Source organism: Mauremys mutica, chromosome 12, assembly GCF_020497125.1.
Source record: "Mauremys mutica isolate MM-2020 ecotype Southern chromosome 12, ASM2049712v1, whole genome shotgun sequence".
In the NCBI taxonomy this organism is placed as follows: Eukaryota; Metazoa; Chordata; order Testudines; family Geoemydidae; genus Mauremys; species Mauremys mutica.
In genome coordinates this window covers 51528239-51543088 of record NC_059083.1, presented here as the reverse complement: position 1 = coordinate 51543088, position 14850 = coordinate 51528239, and the positions used below count along the sequence as shown (strand labels likewise).

At 53.7% G+C, this 14850-nt stretch overlaps 2 protein-coding genes and 1 long non-coding RNA gene across 3 annotated transcripts in view; 1 reads left to right on the top strand and 2 right to left on the bottom strand.

The window, feature by feature from the left end:
* Window positions 1-11914, bottom strand: part of LOC123345337 — a 716016-nt gene extending 704102 nt beyond the window's left edge. The window contains exon 1 of the mRNA XM_044982129.1: window positions 11414-11914. The gene's annotated coding sequence lies outside the window, so the exon portion shown is untranslated. The remainder of the gene's footprint in view (window positions 1-11413) is intronic.
* Window positions 3350-14850, bottom strand: part of LOC123345325 (maestro heat-like repeat-containing protein family member 1) — a 315313-nt gene continuing 303812 nt past the window's right edge. The window contains exon 12 of the mRNA XM_044982116.1: window positions 3350-4346. Within this exon, the coding sequence (XP_044838051.1) occupies window positions 4299-4346 (48 nt within the window). The 3' untranslated portion in view covers window positions 3350-4298. The remainder of the gene's footprint in view (window positions 4347-14850) is intronic.
* On the top strand, window positions 7178-13906 carry LOC123345347. Its single transcript, XR_006572770.1, has 3 exons — window positions 7178-8525; window positions 10445-10757; window positions 12830-13906. It is a non-coding gene; the product is annotated as an uncharacterized LOC123345347 (long non-coding RNA).

Sequence of the window (14850 nt, the reverse complement as noted above, 5' to 3'; positions counted from 1 at the left end):
CCCCATTACAGGTGGACAGGCGTGAAAGTGAATCATTTTGTGGACACAAGAACAAATGGATATAAACTGGACACTAGGAAGTTTAGACTTGAAATTAGATGGTTTCTAACCATTAGAGGAGTGAAGTTCTGGAACAGCCTTCCAAGGGGAGTAGTGGGGGTAAAAGACATATCTGGCTTCAAGACTAAGCTTGATAAGTTTATGGAGGGGATGATATGATGGGGTAGCCTAATTTTGGCAATTAATTTGGCAATTGATCTTTGATTATCAACAGGTAAGTATGCCCAGTGGTCTGTGATGGGATGTTAAATGGAGTGGGATCTGAGTTACTACAGAGAATTCTTTCCTGGGTGCTGGCTGGTGAGTTTTGCCCACATGCTCGCCGTATTTGGGGTTTGGAAGGAATTTTCCTCCAGGGAAGATTGGCAGAGGCCCTGGAGGTTTTTCACCTTTCTCTGCAGCATGGGACACTTGCTGGAGGATTCTCTGCAGCTTGAGGTCTTCAAACCACAATTTGAGGACTTCAATGGCTCAGACCTAGGTTAGGGGTTTGTTGCAGGAGTGGGTGGGTGAGATTCTGTGGCCTGCATTGTGCAGGGGGTCAGACTAGATGATCATAATGGTCCCTTCTGACCTTAAAGTCTATGAGTCTATTTTTCAGGCCTGCTCTGAAATGCTCAGGCTGTGTCTGATACCTAGTCACTTACTATGCTCAGCTGCTCACAGCCCCATCTTCCCTGTGGAAACAGGGTTAAGGATTTAAATATAGGCCTCAGTTGTAAGAAAGGGAGCAACTGCCATGGTAAGTCTTAGCCTAATATCATGGGACCCATAGAAGCAGGGCTCACATCAGAAGCAGGTGGGAAGACAGCTGAGTAGAGTCAGGGTGACCCAGCCTTGAGATAGTGATGTTTTGAGAACAGAAGTGAGAAAATACTGGAATGGGCAGGACATAACATAAACAGACTGTAGATGATTTTAATTAATGCAGGCTACTAAAATGTATAAATGCTTGTGTGATATTGTTTGTACCTTGGAGAAACTGTGGCAGAGATGCTCTCTGCCAGCTGTATTCTTCCTTTGCAATTGCTCACATAAAGTTGTCTCTGATTTTGTTGCTTCTAATCTGAGAGTGGAGTTTGTTTCTTCCACATACCCCAGTTCTGTTTCCATTTGCTAGACAAGCTTTCCACTGGGGATCCCTCATTTCTGAACAGATCCCTGTGGAGAAAGGGATCAGAAACAGAAACACAAACATCTCTCCCTCACCCACAGTCTCTGCCACTCCCTGCTCCTCATCTGGTGCAGAGCTAAATTTAAAACCAGCCCACTGGGGCGGTGAGCAGGTAATAGGAGATATACCAATCTCCTAGAACTGGAAGGAACCTTGAAAGGTTATCAAGTCCAGCCCCCTGCCTTCACTAGCAGGACCAATTTTTTGCCCCAGATCCCTAAGTGGCCTCCTCAAGCATTTAACTCACAACCCTGGGTTTAGCAGGCCAATGCTCAAACCACTGAGCTATCCCTCCCCCCTAAATCTCCTCCCTCTCTTCCCCCCACCCCAGCTTCCCCAGGGCAATAACCCAATGCCTCCCCACCACCATATGGACAGAGGATGAAAGTCCATCTGATGGCAGCTCAGGGGCCTGTGGAATGTGCTGGGATCTCAGCCTGGGCCCTAGTCATATTGGGGGCCTGGGCCCTAGTGGGGCAGGTGACCCCCCACACACGCACCCAGGAAAGCCTGCCCCCAATTTTCTCCCTTCTTCTCAATCCCAGCAGCCAGGCCAGGGACTGAGTGGTGTTTGGAGACCAAACTCCTCCCACCAGCTCATGGCTGAGGCCCAATGGCCAAGGGAATCTGGGGCGTGGCCTTCTGGAGCCAGAAAAGGAGCTGCAGCTGTGATGAGAAAAGCCTGCTGGGCAGAGATGCTGCTGGGGAAGCAGCTGGTTACTTCATGAGCACCCGGCTAGGCTCAAGCAGAGGATCTCACTGTTGCTGGTTGGTTGGTTTTCTGCTGATGAATTGCCTGAGAGTTGCAGTCATCAGTCAAACACAGGTGACAAGCAGTTATTTTTGGCCAACAGAAATGGCCTCCAGGAGCTGTGAGGGGTAGGCTGGAGAGATGAGTCCCTCAGCCCATGTCACTTGCAGCTGACTATGCTAATGAGACAATCCCCAGACTGCTGAGGGGTGGGGACACTCGCCAACAGCTAGGTCAAAAATCACGGGCTGGGGTAAAGTGAAACAAGACAGAGGACATGACCATAGGTGGTGAGTTCTATGGGCCCATGGTGCCTGGGCACCCGGAATATTCCTGGCCCTGGCCCAGCTCCAGCAATGTCTGAGACCAGGTCTCCCCCTTGGCCCTGTCTTCTGCCTTGGGTGCCTCCCAGGCCATTTAAAACAGCCCAGGACTGGCACCAGCACCACAGCAGAGCTGAGCAACTTCCTGCCTGCTCGATCCACGTGGCTGCTGGCTCCTCCCTGTAGCCTCTTTGAGGGTGGGTCTGTGTCCTGCCTCAAGTGCACCTGTGGCCAATAGGAAGCTGTGGGGGTAATGCCTGGGGGTAGCAGCACATGGAGACTCCTGGCCCACCCTGCCTAGGAGCCCCAGGTAAGTGCTGCACCCACCATCCCCTCCCAGAGCCTGCACCCAAACTCCTGCCTGCACCCCTCATCCCCTTCTGCACCCTCAGAGCCTGCACACAAACTCCATCCTAGAGCCTAACCCCCAGATCCCCTCTCCCACCCAAACTCCCTCCCAGAGCCCAACCTCTTATCTGTCCTGCACCCCAATCCCCTGCCCAGGGCCTGCACCCCAGACCTCTCCCCACCCAAACTCCCCCCCCCCCGAGCCTTAGGCAGGTGGGGGCCAAGTTGCAGGGGGCAGGTTCTGGGCATCACCAAAATTTCTACAAACCTGCCACCCCTGGCCATGAGGGCAATTCTCACGTTACCTTCCCAGCCCTAGCCAGAGCTAGGCATTGGTAAGTGCCACCCAGGGAATCCGGGCTGCTCTGGGGTGCCCCAGACCCTCTACCTCCCTTGGCAGGAGGCCCAAGAGCAGGGTGGGCCACTCAGAGCAGGCCAGGGGACAGGACCTCAGGGAGAGGAGGAGCAGCAGGGGTGGGGCCACTGAGAGGGACCAGGCCTCATGGCAAGGGGGGCGCTAAGGCCAGCTTCAGCTCCCACACCAGGAAGAGGCTGGCACTGCCAGCAGGGGCTACACTTCACAGGAGGGGAGCTGATCACCTTATCGGCTCCCCTGCCACAAAGTGCCACCCCTGTCAGTGCCATTCCACGTCTGCCCAAGGCTTGCATTTTGGGGGTTGATGTGGCTCCTTGCCCCTCAAAGAGTGCCCATGTTAAAAACTGGGGGGGCCCATGGCCCCTCTGGACCCGGTGCCCCAGTAGACACTGCATTGCTTACATCCACTGTTACTGGCTTTCAGGAGCCATCCCACAATGGCCTGACACTGACAGTACAATTGATACAAGCACTTCTGGTGAGGACATGCACCACCAACACAAGGGGCAAAGTGCAGACAGGCACAAGCGATGCAGTGACTGTGATGGTTGTGTGCAGATGCAAGTTAATTCGACTTAATTTTGTAGTATAGACATGCCCTGAGTGATAGTCTACCTGGGTCTCATTGCCAGGATGATCAGCCTCACTCCCAGCCTGGGGGAAGCAGAATGGGACTCAGATCCAGAGTTACTTTATTTCACTGTCCCTCCCACAGAGTTTCTGCTGCATTTCTTCCCTCCCTCCTCCATTATTGTAGGGCAACAGAAATGACCTCCAGGAGCACTGGGGAGGAGACTGGAGAGATGAATTCCTAAGTCTGTGCCATTTGCAGCTATTGGTGCCAACAATGTGATTTCCAGAATGCTTTGAACAGCAGCAGCATTGGAGGGGAGAGGGCTCCATCCCCCGTGCACAGGAGAAAGGAAAAACCAGTCTAGGGCAGTTACTGAGCTGGAAACTCCACCAAAGAAACCCAAAAGAGGCAAAAGGGAGGAGGAGCATAGGGAAGAGGGTGAGAATTGCAGTTGCTGAGTGCAACGAGCCTTCTGCAGTTGGTCTCAGGTCCCTTTAGACCCCGGCTGGGGAGTTTGGGAAGCAGCTTCCTGAGCCTGAGAAAGTTAAGTTGACTGTGGTGGGAAGGAAGCACTGACCAGAGATGCTCTTGGAAATGCAAGTAGATACACAGACTGCTCTGTAACTGGCCACATTTTCTGCTCCTGGAGGCAATTCTTCACCACTGCAGACACACTGAGTCCCTGAGGTGGCTCAGCTTCTGACTGCACCCATCTGGGAGGCTGTCACACACCCCAGGGCCTAGAAGACAGGTGGGGAGGAGATTCCTATTCATGTCACCCTCTGAGAGCCCATATAAGGGCCAAAGGAAGAATAAAGGGCAGGAGGTGAAGCAGGCCCTGAGCCTCTGGCCCATCCTCACCTCCTCAAATATGGAGCTTCCTGAGCTTCAGTTGGGCAGACAGTCTGTAGCCCTGACACAAAGGCCCTTCTGCGCCATATGGGGCAGGGAGATCTCTGCCTGGGAGCACGGGGAATGGGATGGGGGTCAGAGCAAGGAAAGAGGGGAGGGGTGTCGGAGTGAGGGGAAGAGCTTATGCCCCAGACGAAGGAAGTTTGGGATCAGAGGGAAGGAGCCTGGTCCACAGAGAGGGGAGAGAGTTTCTGTCAGTGACAGAGGCCTCCATTTCCCCTTCCACTAGCCCCCATTTACAGTGAGACAGAGCAATACCTGCAGCAGGGAGCGGGAGTTGCTGAACATGGGAGGGGAACCTTTAAGGGCATCAGATGAGGCGCAGCTCTTGCAGCACCTCGGGCACCTGGTGCAAGTGCTGGATGATACGTAGCTGGCACATCACCTTGGCTGTGACATCCTCCAGCTGCAGGGGAATGAGAACATGTCAGAGACTGAGACACTGCCCAGGAATAAGGGAGAATTAAGGGCACCTGGAACCAGCACCATTTCCACCCAGCAGCTGCTCATGTCATAGGGTCAGGTCCTGCCACCTCCCCTTCAGTGCCCCGACAGCTGTTCCACCTTCAACCCATCTGGGGACACCACTCAAGTTCGTAGAACCCTCTCCTCCTCCCCTACCTCCATCCCCACCCAGGTAGGACAGGGAGTGGGGCAGGAGGGATTCTGGCAGCAGTGGAGTGGGATGCGGTGACATTGAGACCTTTCCACAAGTCACCCCAATGACAAATGTTGACGCCACAGGATGGCAGCCCTGGTGAATGGGGCAGGTCAGCAGCCCCTGCTGACTGAATCCTCCCATTCTCTCAAGAGTGGGTCCAGCCCTGCCAGCAGCAGGACAAGCTTCCCCCACCCATGTGCCTCAGAACTGCCTGGCCAGTCGCCATCACCCATCAGTCCTGGGCCTCCCAGGCTGCCAGTGATGGGAGCAACTCTGGGTGGTGGCTCGTGTGACCTGGACGCTAGGCCATGGAGAAATGGGTGCAGCTCTGTGGGGCAGGAAAGGTTCACAGAGGGCACTTAAGGGGCTCTCCTGCCCTTCCCAGGAGTGATAGCAGAGCATCACATCCGAAGAACATGAAATCCAGAAGTCCCCACTAGGCAGAAGTGAAAGTAAGCTGGCCGCCAGGCTGGGGCCAGGATTTAAAGGGCTCAGAGCTCCCCGTGGCTGCGGGCAGCCAAGAGCCCTTTGAATCCCGGCCACAGCTCTGATGGCAGGGCTGGGGCCAGGATTTAAAGGGCTCAGGGCTCCCCTCAGTGCCAGGAGCTCTGGGCCCTTTAAATCCCTGCCCCAGCCCCACAAAGCTCCAGGTTCCCCCCAGCCACCGGAGGCCCGGGCCTTTTAATTTGCTCTGAGGGCTCCCAGCCACCTTTTAGCTGGGAGCCCCTGGTTGATTTAAAGGTTCTGGGTCTCCCAGCCACAGCTGGTTCCCCAGGGCCTTTAAATCTTGAGAAGCCACACCTCTTCTGGATGAGGCCACGCCCCCCTCAGGACTCCGGCAGTACCGGTAAGTCCTGCACGTTACTTTAACCCCTGCCACTAGGCTCCTTGCTCCCAGGCCAGCCAATGGTGATAGGATGGGAATGAGGCCTGGGCCCCGCCCCAATCTCCTGAGTCTAATGCAGCTGCTCACCTTGTCCCCCATCAGCTGCTGGGCTTCCCCCAGGATGGAGTATGTGAGGAGCAGCCCAGACTGGCTGACATGCAGCAGGGGGTCATGGATCGCCAGCATTGCTGTCTGGAGGAAGTATTTTCTCTGCCCATCAGAGAAGAATTTTCCAAAGACCTAAAACCAACAGGACACAAGGCTTTAGCAGATTGCCCAGAGCCAGCCTCAAGCCCTGGTGCCCCAAAAGGAGGGTAAGAGAGCTGCTGTAGCCAAGGCAGTTCATTCCCCAGGAGCCTTTCAGGGTCCCATGGCTCAGAGAATCTTCTTTATTAAAAGGTGGCAGATGCTTAGGGACCAAAGCCTCCAGTGGCTCTTTCTGGAGGGCAATTTATCGCAGGGGCCATGATGGGCTGGAAATGGATCTCTAATGTGGGTGAGCAGGGCCCACTCTGCTGTGCAGTGCACAGAGATGACAGGGGTCCCTGTATTGCTTCCAGCAGAGAGATCTCCTGCACCTCAGTGGCTAGAGGAGTGTGGGGGGGGGGAGGGGGATTGGAGCTGACAGACCAAAGTTTTATTCCTCCCAAATTATTGTTTTCTCTAGTAGCTGGGTAAGGCTTCTGCAGCTCCTTGGTTTCTTCCAAAGGGAATCCAATGTGCAACCTAACCAGGATAAGGAGACTCATGTCCCTGTCCCCATCACAGACACTCCTATGAAACTTTTCTTCTGCTGCAGCCATGCAGCTTGTGGGAGGCAGGACAAGCTCACAGTCTCTCTCACGTGGCGTCTGTAGATGCCCTTGTAGATCCAGGAGCCATTCCAAGGTCTCCTCTGTGCTGTTGACTCCAATCTGGGGGCACTGGATTATGGTGGGTTCCAAGGTTTGGATGTTCTCACCACAGTTGTGAGACGGGGGGAGGAGGGTCTTTGATTTTCTACTTGTGCAGCAAGTAGCCGCAACTTGGGGCCATGACAATTTGCTTCTTTGGCACAGTGGCTGAGGTCCAGATACTCTGCCATTCCCTGGCCGGGTCTGGAGACATGAGGGGGGCGCATGTGGTCCATATTGGCTCTAGAGCTCACTGTGTCCCCTACCCAGTTCCCAGGTTGGGGCACTCTGCTTCCTGACTGGCAATGGAATTGAGCAAACCCCACCTCTTTTCTCTGCTTCTCCAGGGTGCAGGGAATTAAACAAGGGTCTCATCAAGCAATAGTGACTGACTGACCCAGTGCTCTCCTCTCACACACTTGGGGATCAGCCAGGGGGACAAGGAGCAGAGAGACACCCAGAGCCATAATCCTATCTTAGCTCACCCACCCGGGGATTCTGCTTATGCCACGTAGCGATGGCTCCATGTAAGACACTCAAATCACGGCAACTAGCGAGGTTCCAGTGTGGGACCTTTAGCACCAGCCTGTCCCACTGGGTGCTGGGTGAGGAACTCTGAGCTGAAAATAAGGAGTGGGCTCTTGTCCTGTCTCCAGGAGGCATCCACTGCAGGGACCCCAGCCAGCCCCACTCCCTGAGCTGTGTCATACCCTGCCACAGTGTCCTTACCTCCCCCACCCTGGCTGTGTTCTTATAGCCCAGGAGCCTGCTGTCCTGGTGCCAGTCGTGGAACCACAGATCTTCTGCTTCATGTATGGTCAGCCCTGGAAAAGAGAAAGAGACACTTTGATCATTCTGGTTGCAGTTTGTGTGTCCTTCCAATCCCATTGGTGGCTGCACAGTGGAGTGGAGAAGAACAGAGGCAGAGAGAGACTTGTCCTCCAGCTGGGGTCAGTCTGAGAGAAATTGTCTGGGATCCCATTATCCACCTGTGGTCACTCTCAGTCCCCTATTGGGTTCCGTGTGCCAGCGGGTTCCTTACCCCTCTGTTGGAGCAGCAGCTGGTAGAGCCGGTAAGTCCCCTCCCTGGCCTGCCGGCTGATGTCCTTGTCTGGGTCACTGACAAACAGAGCCAGCTGTGCCACATGGTGACCCATCCTAGGGAACTCTGCTGAGATCTAATGGAAGGGAGAGGAGAGGGGACTCCATCAGCATTTTCCTGTCAGCTCCTTGTCCCCCCTGGTCCAGAAGGCTCCTTCCCCTTAGCCCCTCTGCAGGAGATGCTGGGGGAGAGGAGTCTGAGATAGACCCTTCATTTGCTCTGCTGCCAAGGGAACCAGGAGCTGCTTTTGGATGCCAAGCAGGAGCTGGAGCATGGTCCCCTTAAAGGCCCAGGGACAACACTTGACCAGGACAAGAAGAACTTGACTCAAGCCTATCTCATTCCCTGCTCTGCCTCTGCCTCCCCAAGAGGAACACTCCAAACCCACAGCCCCTGCAGCAGCAGATCCTACAGCCCGTTGGAACCAGCCCGCCTACGCCTGGAGTCAGGAAGCTGGGGTCAGAGGTATCTTACGTCAAACTCAGGGAGGGTGACTGCATATCTGAGCAGGGCCGTGCTGCTCCTAATGGCCCTGGCTCTCTCCTGGGACACCCTGGACACGATCCAGAGGTTGACATGCTGTGGGGAAAGGAGGCAGGTCAGGATCAATGGGCAGGTGGTGCTTTGCAAATGAGCCCCACCCCTCCCCAGCCCCAGGGGCCCGAGACATTATGCGCAGGGGGAATAGCTGAGTCATTGATCACAGAGCTTTAGAAGGGGATTATTTCCCCCAGGACACAGCTTGTATCCCGCAGTTCACAATTTGTCAGGGTCTCTCTAGATTGGGACAAGGTTTGATGTCCGGGCTGGTCCCATCCTCCCAGAACTCCTGATTCCTGAACAGTTCACCAGAAAGGAGACTGAACCCTCGCCCTTCCCTACTACTAAACTCCTTGGTGGGATGTAGTGAGTCACTGAGAGCACAATCCCCCCAGGAATTTCAGATCATATCAGAGAGAAGGGCTGATTCCCTGGGTTCCTCCTGTTTCTCTAGGAAGGAGCGTGTGCCTCTTCTCTGAGAACCAGCTCCGGAATCTCATGGGGTGTGTGTCTTGGGGGGAAGGTGGGGAGGACGGAGGAAGGGGGGGTTTTCAGACTCTGACTCCCCAAGACAGCCAGGGGCCCTGTGGTTAGTGCTCAACAGAACCAGGCAGAGCTTTGGCTTGAAGTCCCAGCTCCTTCCTCTGTCCCTCAAGAAAGCAGGACCTGACACTGCATTGCACTGACCTCCCCAGCCAAGGACACCCCACTGGGGACCCAGCTAGGAGGACAGAGTAGAAAGTGGATCTTCCAGTCTCTCCTTACCAGTCCCCCAAAGAGTTAAGGTAAAATTGGTTCCCACCTCTCCTTATGGGGCTCACCTCCAAGATGGAGTGGAACCTGTCTGCGTCTGGGGTCTCTGCCAGCAGGTTCCACAGCATGGCATCCCCCCACTTGGAGCTTTTGGGTTCACAAGATGGGGACCTGCATGGACTCCCCTAAACTAAAATCCTAGTTTAGATTTGGTACGCTGCCACCACCCAATAATGTACGTGTATTGGGACACAGTCCTTCCCCAAAATCCTTGGGGATCCCAAGAGCCCCAAATCCATGGAGTTTTTACACCTAGTAGAAGTAAACCATTCTCCCCTGCTTCCTCCCTTCTCCTAGGAGAGATACTGGGATTCAACTACAGAGGGATGCCTTCCTCCTCCCACCTCCCCTTTCCCTGAGAATTCACCCAAGGAAAGATCAACCAAGTCCTTAACAGAAAAGATTTATTAAAGAATAAAAAGAAAGTAAACTGTCTTTGTAATACCAAGATGGAACAATACACAGGGTCTAAACTTATCAATCTTTGGAGAGAATCCCCCCTCCTTTCTTTCTCAGTAAAAGCAATAACAGTACAGAATTAAAGAAATTCTATAGCAAAACACACAATTGCAAATGTAGAAATAAACTTATAATACTAGTACGCCTTTCTAATACTCACTAGACTGAATAGATGAAAGTATTGCAGAAACCTGGAAGGACTTGATTAAGATGTCTGGACTCCCTTAACTCCCAAGAGAGACTCTCTAAAAGGAAGAACAGAAAAAAAAACCTTCCCTCCACAGAGATTTGAACATATCTTGTCCCTGTCCCTGATTGGTCCTCTGGTCAGGTGGTCATCAGGTACTGCTTGTTAACCCAGTACAGGTAAAAGAGACCTTAACCCTTAACTAACTGTTTATGACAGCATCCAGGAACTCTGGCATGACTTTGTGCAGAGCCTGCAAAGCATGGGTCAGAGTTAGGGAAACTGGGCCTACACCTGCCACAGGATGGGAAGACGGGTCTCTGGGAAGCACTGGTGCGACTCCCAAACACATATCCTGGCCTCTCTCCTTCACATCCCACTGCAGGCAATTAGCAAGGATTGATGACACCTGGATCTTTGATCCATGAGCTTAGCAGGTCTCTGCAAAGGGCCCTGCAGGCAGAAGAGGATGAAACAGCCAAGTTGCTATGGATGGAAGCTGAGCTGCTGGGCAAAACACGGCGAAAGAAAGCAAGAAAGCAAGCAAGAAAGCAAGCAAGCTCCCAGAGAGGGGTAATACTCTGGAGGGAAGGATCCAACCCTGCAGCTTGTTCCATCTCTGCCTACACCACCCAGCGAATCAAGGGAGCAGGGACCATGGATGTAAAAAGGCCCCATTAGGGGTGCTGGATCATCAGGTACAAGCCCCTCGGTGTGGGAGGGGATGCTGGGAAGGGACAGGATGATCTTGGTTCCAGCCCAGGTGGGGAACATTTGTACCTTTTCTCTGCACTGGAGCTGCTCTCTGATGACCTTGAGAGCAGCTTCATCTATGAACATGTCAAGCCATTCCTCCTCCTCTGAATCCCTGGGGGTCCCTGCAGCAGGGAGAGAAGGTAACAGGGTGACGCCTGCTGCCACTTGGGGGAAAGACAAGGGCGTGGTGGGGAGAGCAGGATTAAAGACCCCCCCTTCCCACCTCAGGCACCCAGGGGATATCAGGCCCCACACCTCCCTCTCAGGGATGCCTTCAGCCCCCAACAGCTTCAGAAGCCCATAGCAGAGAGCCCCCCCATCCACTGTCCAGGACTCCACTGTCCATGGGAGGTGCCGACTCCCTCAGCCCCAGAGCATCAAGGGACAAAGTGGCAGCAGCTCTTGATGCCCCCACCCCCAGTTCCCCTTGCTGCAGGGGCAGCTGTGTGACTGCTGCTGGTGTCAGTGGGGTTCACGTGGCTCAGGCCAGACACCTGCGCTGGGGACCCCCCCCCGCCATATCACTGGGAGAGTTTCTGGGCCCAGTGTGTTCACATCCCCGTTCTCACCCCTCCCTGAGCCCAGCCTGGCTCCTCACCTGGAACAGAGCAGCAGCGTCCATCGGTGTCGCTGCTGCCAGAGTCCCAGGCGCTGCTGCTGTCCCATGCTGAGCTGCTGGTGCTGGGACAGGGATCTTCCACCTCCTGGCCTGAGGGGGCTGGAAGATCCTCAGTGGCCAGGCAGGGTGATGCCACCTGCTAGGAATGAGGGCTGGGCTCCTGGGGCCACTGCTGCCCACACAACAAGCCCCAGAGCCTCCCTGCCCGGTGCCCCTCCTGGGCTGGGTCCTGTCTGCGAAACCGCATCCTGAGCCAGCTCCATCTGGGCCTGGTCGAGGCCTCTCCCAGCTCGGAGCCTGCGCCGGGAGTTGGATTTGTTCGCTAGAAGGCTGGGCACTTCCGCCTTCTGGCCTGGATGGGAGCTGCCTCCCCGCCAGCGGGGACGGAAAGGTTGCTCTGCCCCTTGGGAAGATGGCAGCTGCTTCCCTCAGGCTCTGGGCCACCTGCAGAGCCTTCTTCCTGAACATCCTCAGGAGCCTGGCCATTCTGCAATCGAGCGGGGAGCAGGTGTGAGTCTGGGCTCAAGGCAGCCTTTCACTCATGGGCCTTTTCAGTCCCTCCTCAGCCCTGCTCCAATCAGAGCAGCCCCTTCTCCCCTCACAGGAGTGCAGGGAGTGCAAGCTACACACACTGGCAGGAGTTCATTGCATGAGCTGCTCCCAATGTTCCCACTCCTAATCCCTGCTGCTGCTGCAATATCCAGGAAGTCTCATCCTTTTAGAGCAATGGGGTCAGTCCCAAAGACCATCGGTTACTTTGGACAAGCAGCCCCCTCCTGTCATCCCAGGCCACACTCCCCCGCCCAGGCTAGAGAAGGAACAGAACCCAGGAGTCCGCACTTCTCCTGGGAAGCCATTCCCCACGTCAAAGTCACAAAGACCCTAGGCACAGAAAGACCAGGGTCCTCCTCATTCCCCATTGATTTACATGCTCAGCAGCTCACAGGGTCTGCCCCAGCTCAGAGACTCTCAGCCTGGGGAACAGTGTTGCACAAGGGAAGGGCTGGGAGCCCCATTGCTGGGACCTTGCCAAACACACTGGAGACGGCTCTGGAGAAGCCCCTGCCCAGTCTGAGAGTGAGGGACTCTTGGGGGCTGTTTGCAAATGAAATCCTCCTTTGGAGATGTTCTCTCCCCCTCTTTCTGCCTCTCTCCAGACAGACAGGGGAAGCCACCGAGGAAACCTAATGCCACTCACTTGCTCTAGCTGATGGTATGATGAATGGTGGATGTTCAGGGTCAGCAGATGTCCGGCGCCCTCCTCCTCACTCTCCAAGCCCAAGGCCGGCTGGAGAGGGTGGTAACCTGAGGAGTTACCCTGCCCAGCCAGCAGGCAGGGTGATGACCCTAGGGCAATCGACTGGCTGTGAAAACAAGATTCTGTCTTATTCCCAGGGGACGGAGAAAGTCAGCCAGCAGCAGCGGGGTGCAGAACACTGCCCTAGTGCGGAGGTGACAGCGGCTCCAGGATCCTGACATCCCAGCACTTTACACATCTTCCTGGAGCCTCCCAACCCCCCTGGGCTGTAGCCACAGGACCCCAACCCTACTGATGGCAAACGGGCCTCTGCTACCGGCTCAGGGTCACACCGAGTGTCAGAGCCATGGATTGACCCCTTCACTAACCACTGCTGCACACTCCCTCCCACAGCTGGCAATTGCAACCAGGCCCTAATGTCCAGTCCCCCTGCCTTTGAGAGGGAGCATCACTCCTGCTTCCATTGCTGCCTATTGATCTGTGGGACTGGGCAAGTTGCTCCCCCTCTCTATGGCTCTCTGGGAATCACATCCCCAAATGGGCTTTAAAAAAGACAATGGTTAAAGTTTGCCCCAACTCTTTCTTGTTTCTCTCCACCATTTTAAACTCCATTTTAGCAAAGTTTAGAATTCTTGATGTTCAACACCTGGAAACATCCCTTTCTCCATCGCAGACAGCTTGAGCATCCCTTCTCACCCAGGCTCTCTGCTGCCTGGAGTTAGAGAATTGACCCTATTCCCATTGGACCTACCCAAGGTGTCACACAGCAAAGCGGTGACAGAGCCAGAAAGAGAAGCCAACAGTCCTGACTCCTGTTCTAACTAACAGACAACAACCCCCACGGAGGCAGGGATAGAGCCCAGGAAATAAGTGGTGAAAATTTTCATGGGAACCATTTTCTGTCAGAAAATCCATTCAGACTAAACCACTTTGTTTCTTGAAATCATAACATGTAGGATGAAAATTATTTGCAAACAAATATTTGTTTGCAAAACAAGAGCATCTCCTGTTTGTCACAGTGCATTAAACTGTCTCGTCGTACACAAAGAGGAGACACTGTGATCTAGAAAGTTAGATGAGATGCGTCAGTCTGATCTAAGTAGTTGCTGCTCTTAACAATTTCAAAAGAATAAAATACCAATCAAATAGAATATTATGTCATAATCTGATATGGCTCAATGTGATAGGACACCTCCTATTCTGCACTGCTACTAGTGACATTCTTCAATGGATCCCCATCATCCACCCATCACGAGGTAGGTGGGAGAGGATTGTTATTTGTACTTGACAGAAGGAGAAACTAAGGTTGAGAAAGGAACAGTGACTTGTCTTAGCTGATGCAGCCAGTCAGTAGCAGAGTTGCTCTCAAATGAGCTACAGACCAACAGTTGTTCATAGTAATTATTCAGCAAGTACTTTAGAACAATTGGAATGTTAGAGAGGATCATGAAGTGCTCCGAGACAATGAATGGAAAGCAGCATCAACATTGGTCGAACATATCACTGGTTGTGACTTATTTGCTTGGTCATAAAAGAGAACAACAAAGACCAGAGTTTCCTCCCTGTCAATAGCCCCCTCTTCAGCCAATCAAGGTTGAGACTTTGAGGGGTGGGAGGCTAAAGCTTCTCATCAAATAGCCCAAAGAATGGCACAGGTCATAACTGAGGGGATCACTCTCGGAGCACTATTCCAGTCTCACCTATCTGTGAGGGCCTCCCACAACCCCCCTGACCCCTGCTGCACACACACAGCTCCTGGTGGTGGAAAGAGAGCAGAGGAAAATGACAAAGGAAGCAAGAAGAGAAAGGTAGGAGAGAGAGAGAAAAAGGGAAAACAAAAAAGAGAAACCCCAATGTCCCAGTAATTCTAAGTGACAAAGTCCTAGGTCAGAAATAAAATGTTGCCCCCACAGTCGAGTTTTCTTTTCCTAAAAATCAGCCGGCACCTGCTGGATCAGACTGAACAGGTTCCAAACCTCTCGGAGGCTCTTACCTTCTATACAGGGACATCTGTTGTCTAGCAAAATCAAGAAAAGAAAAGGAGAAAACTCCAAAGAGGATCCTCCTTGTGCTCACGTACATGAAAGTGAATTCTCTCTCTGTCCTCAAGGAGAGACCTCGAGAAGGAGATGTGCTGAAGCAAAGCCACAGGGATCTC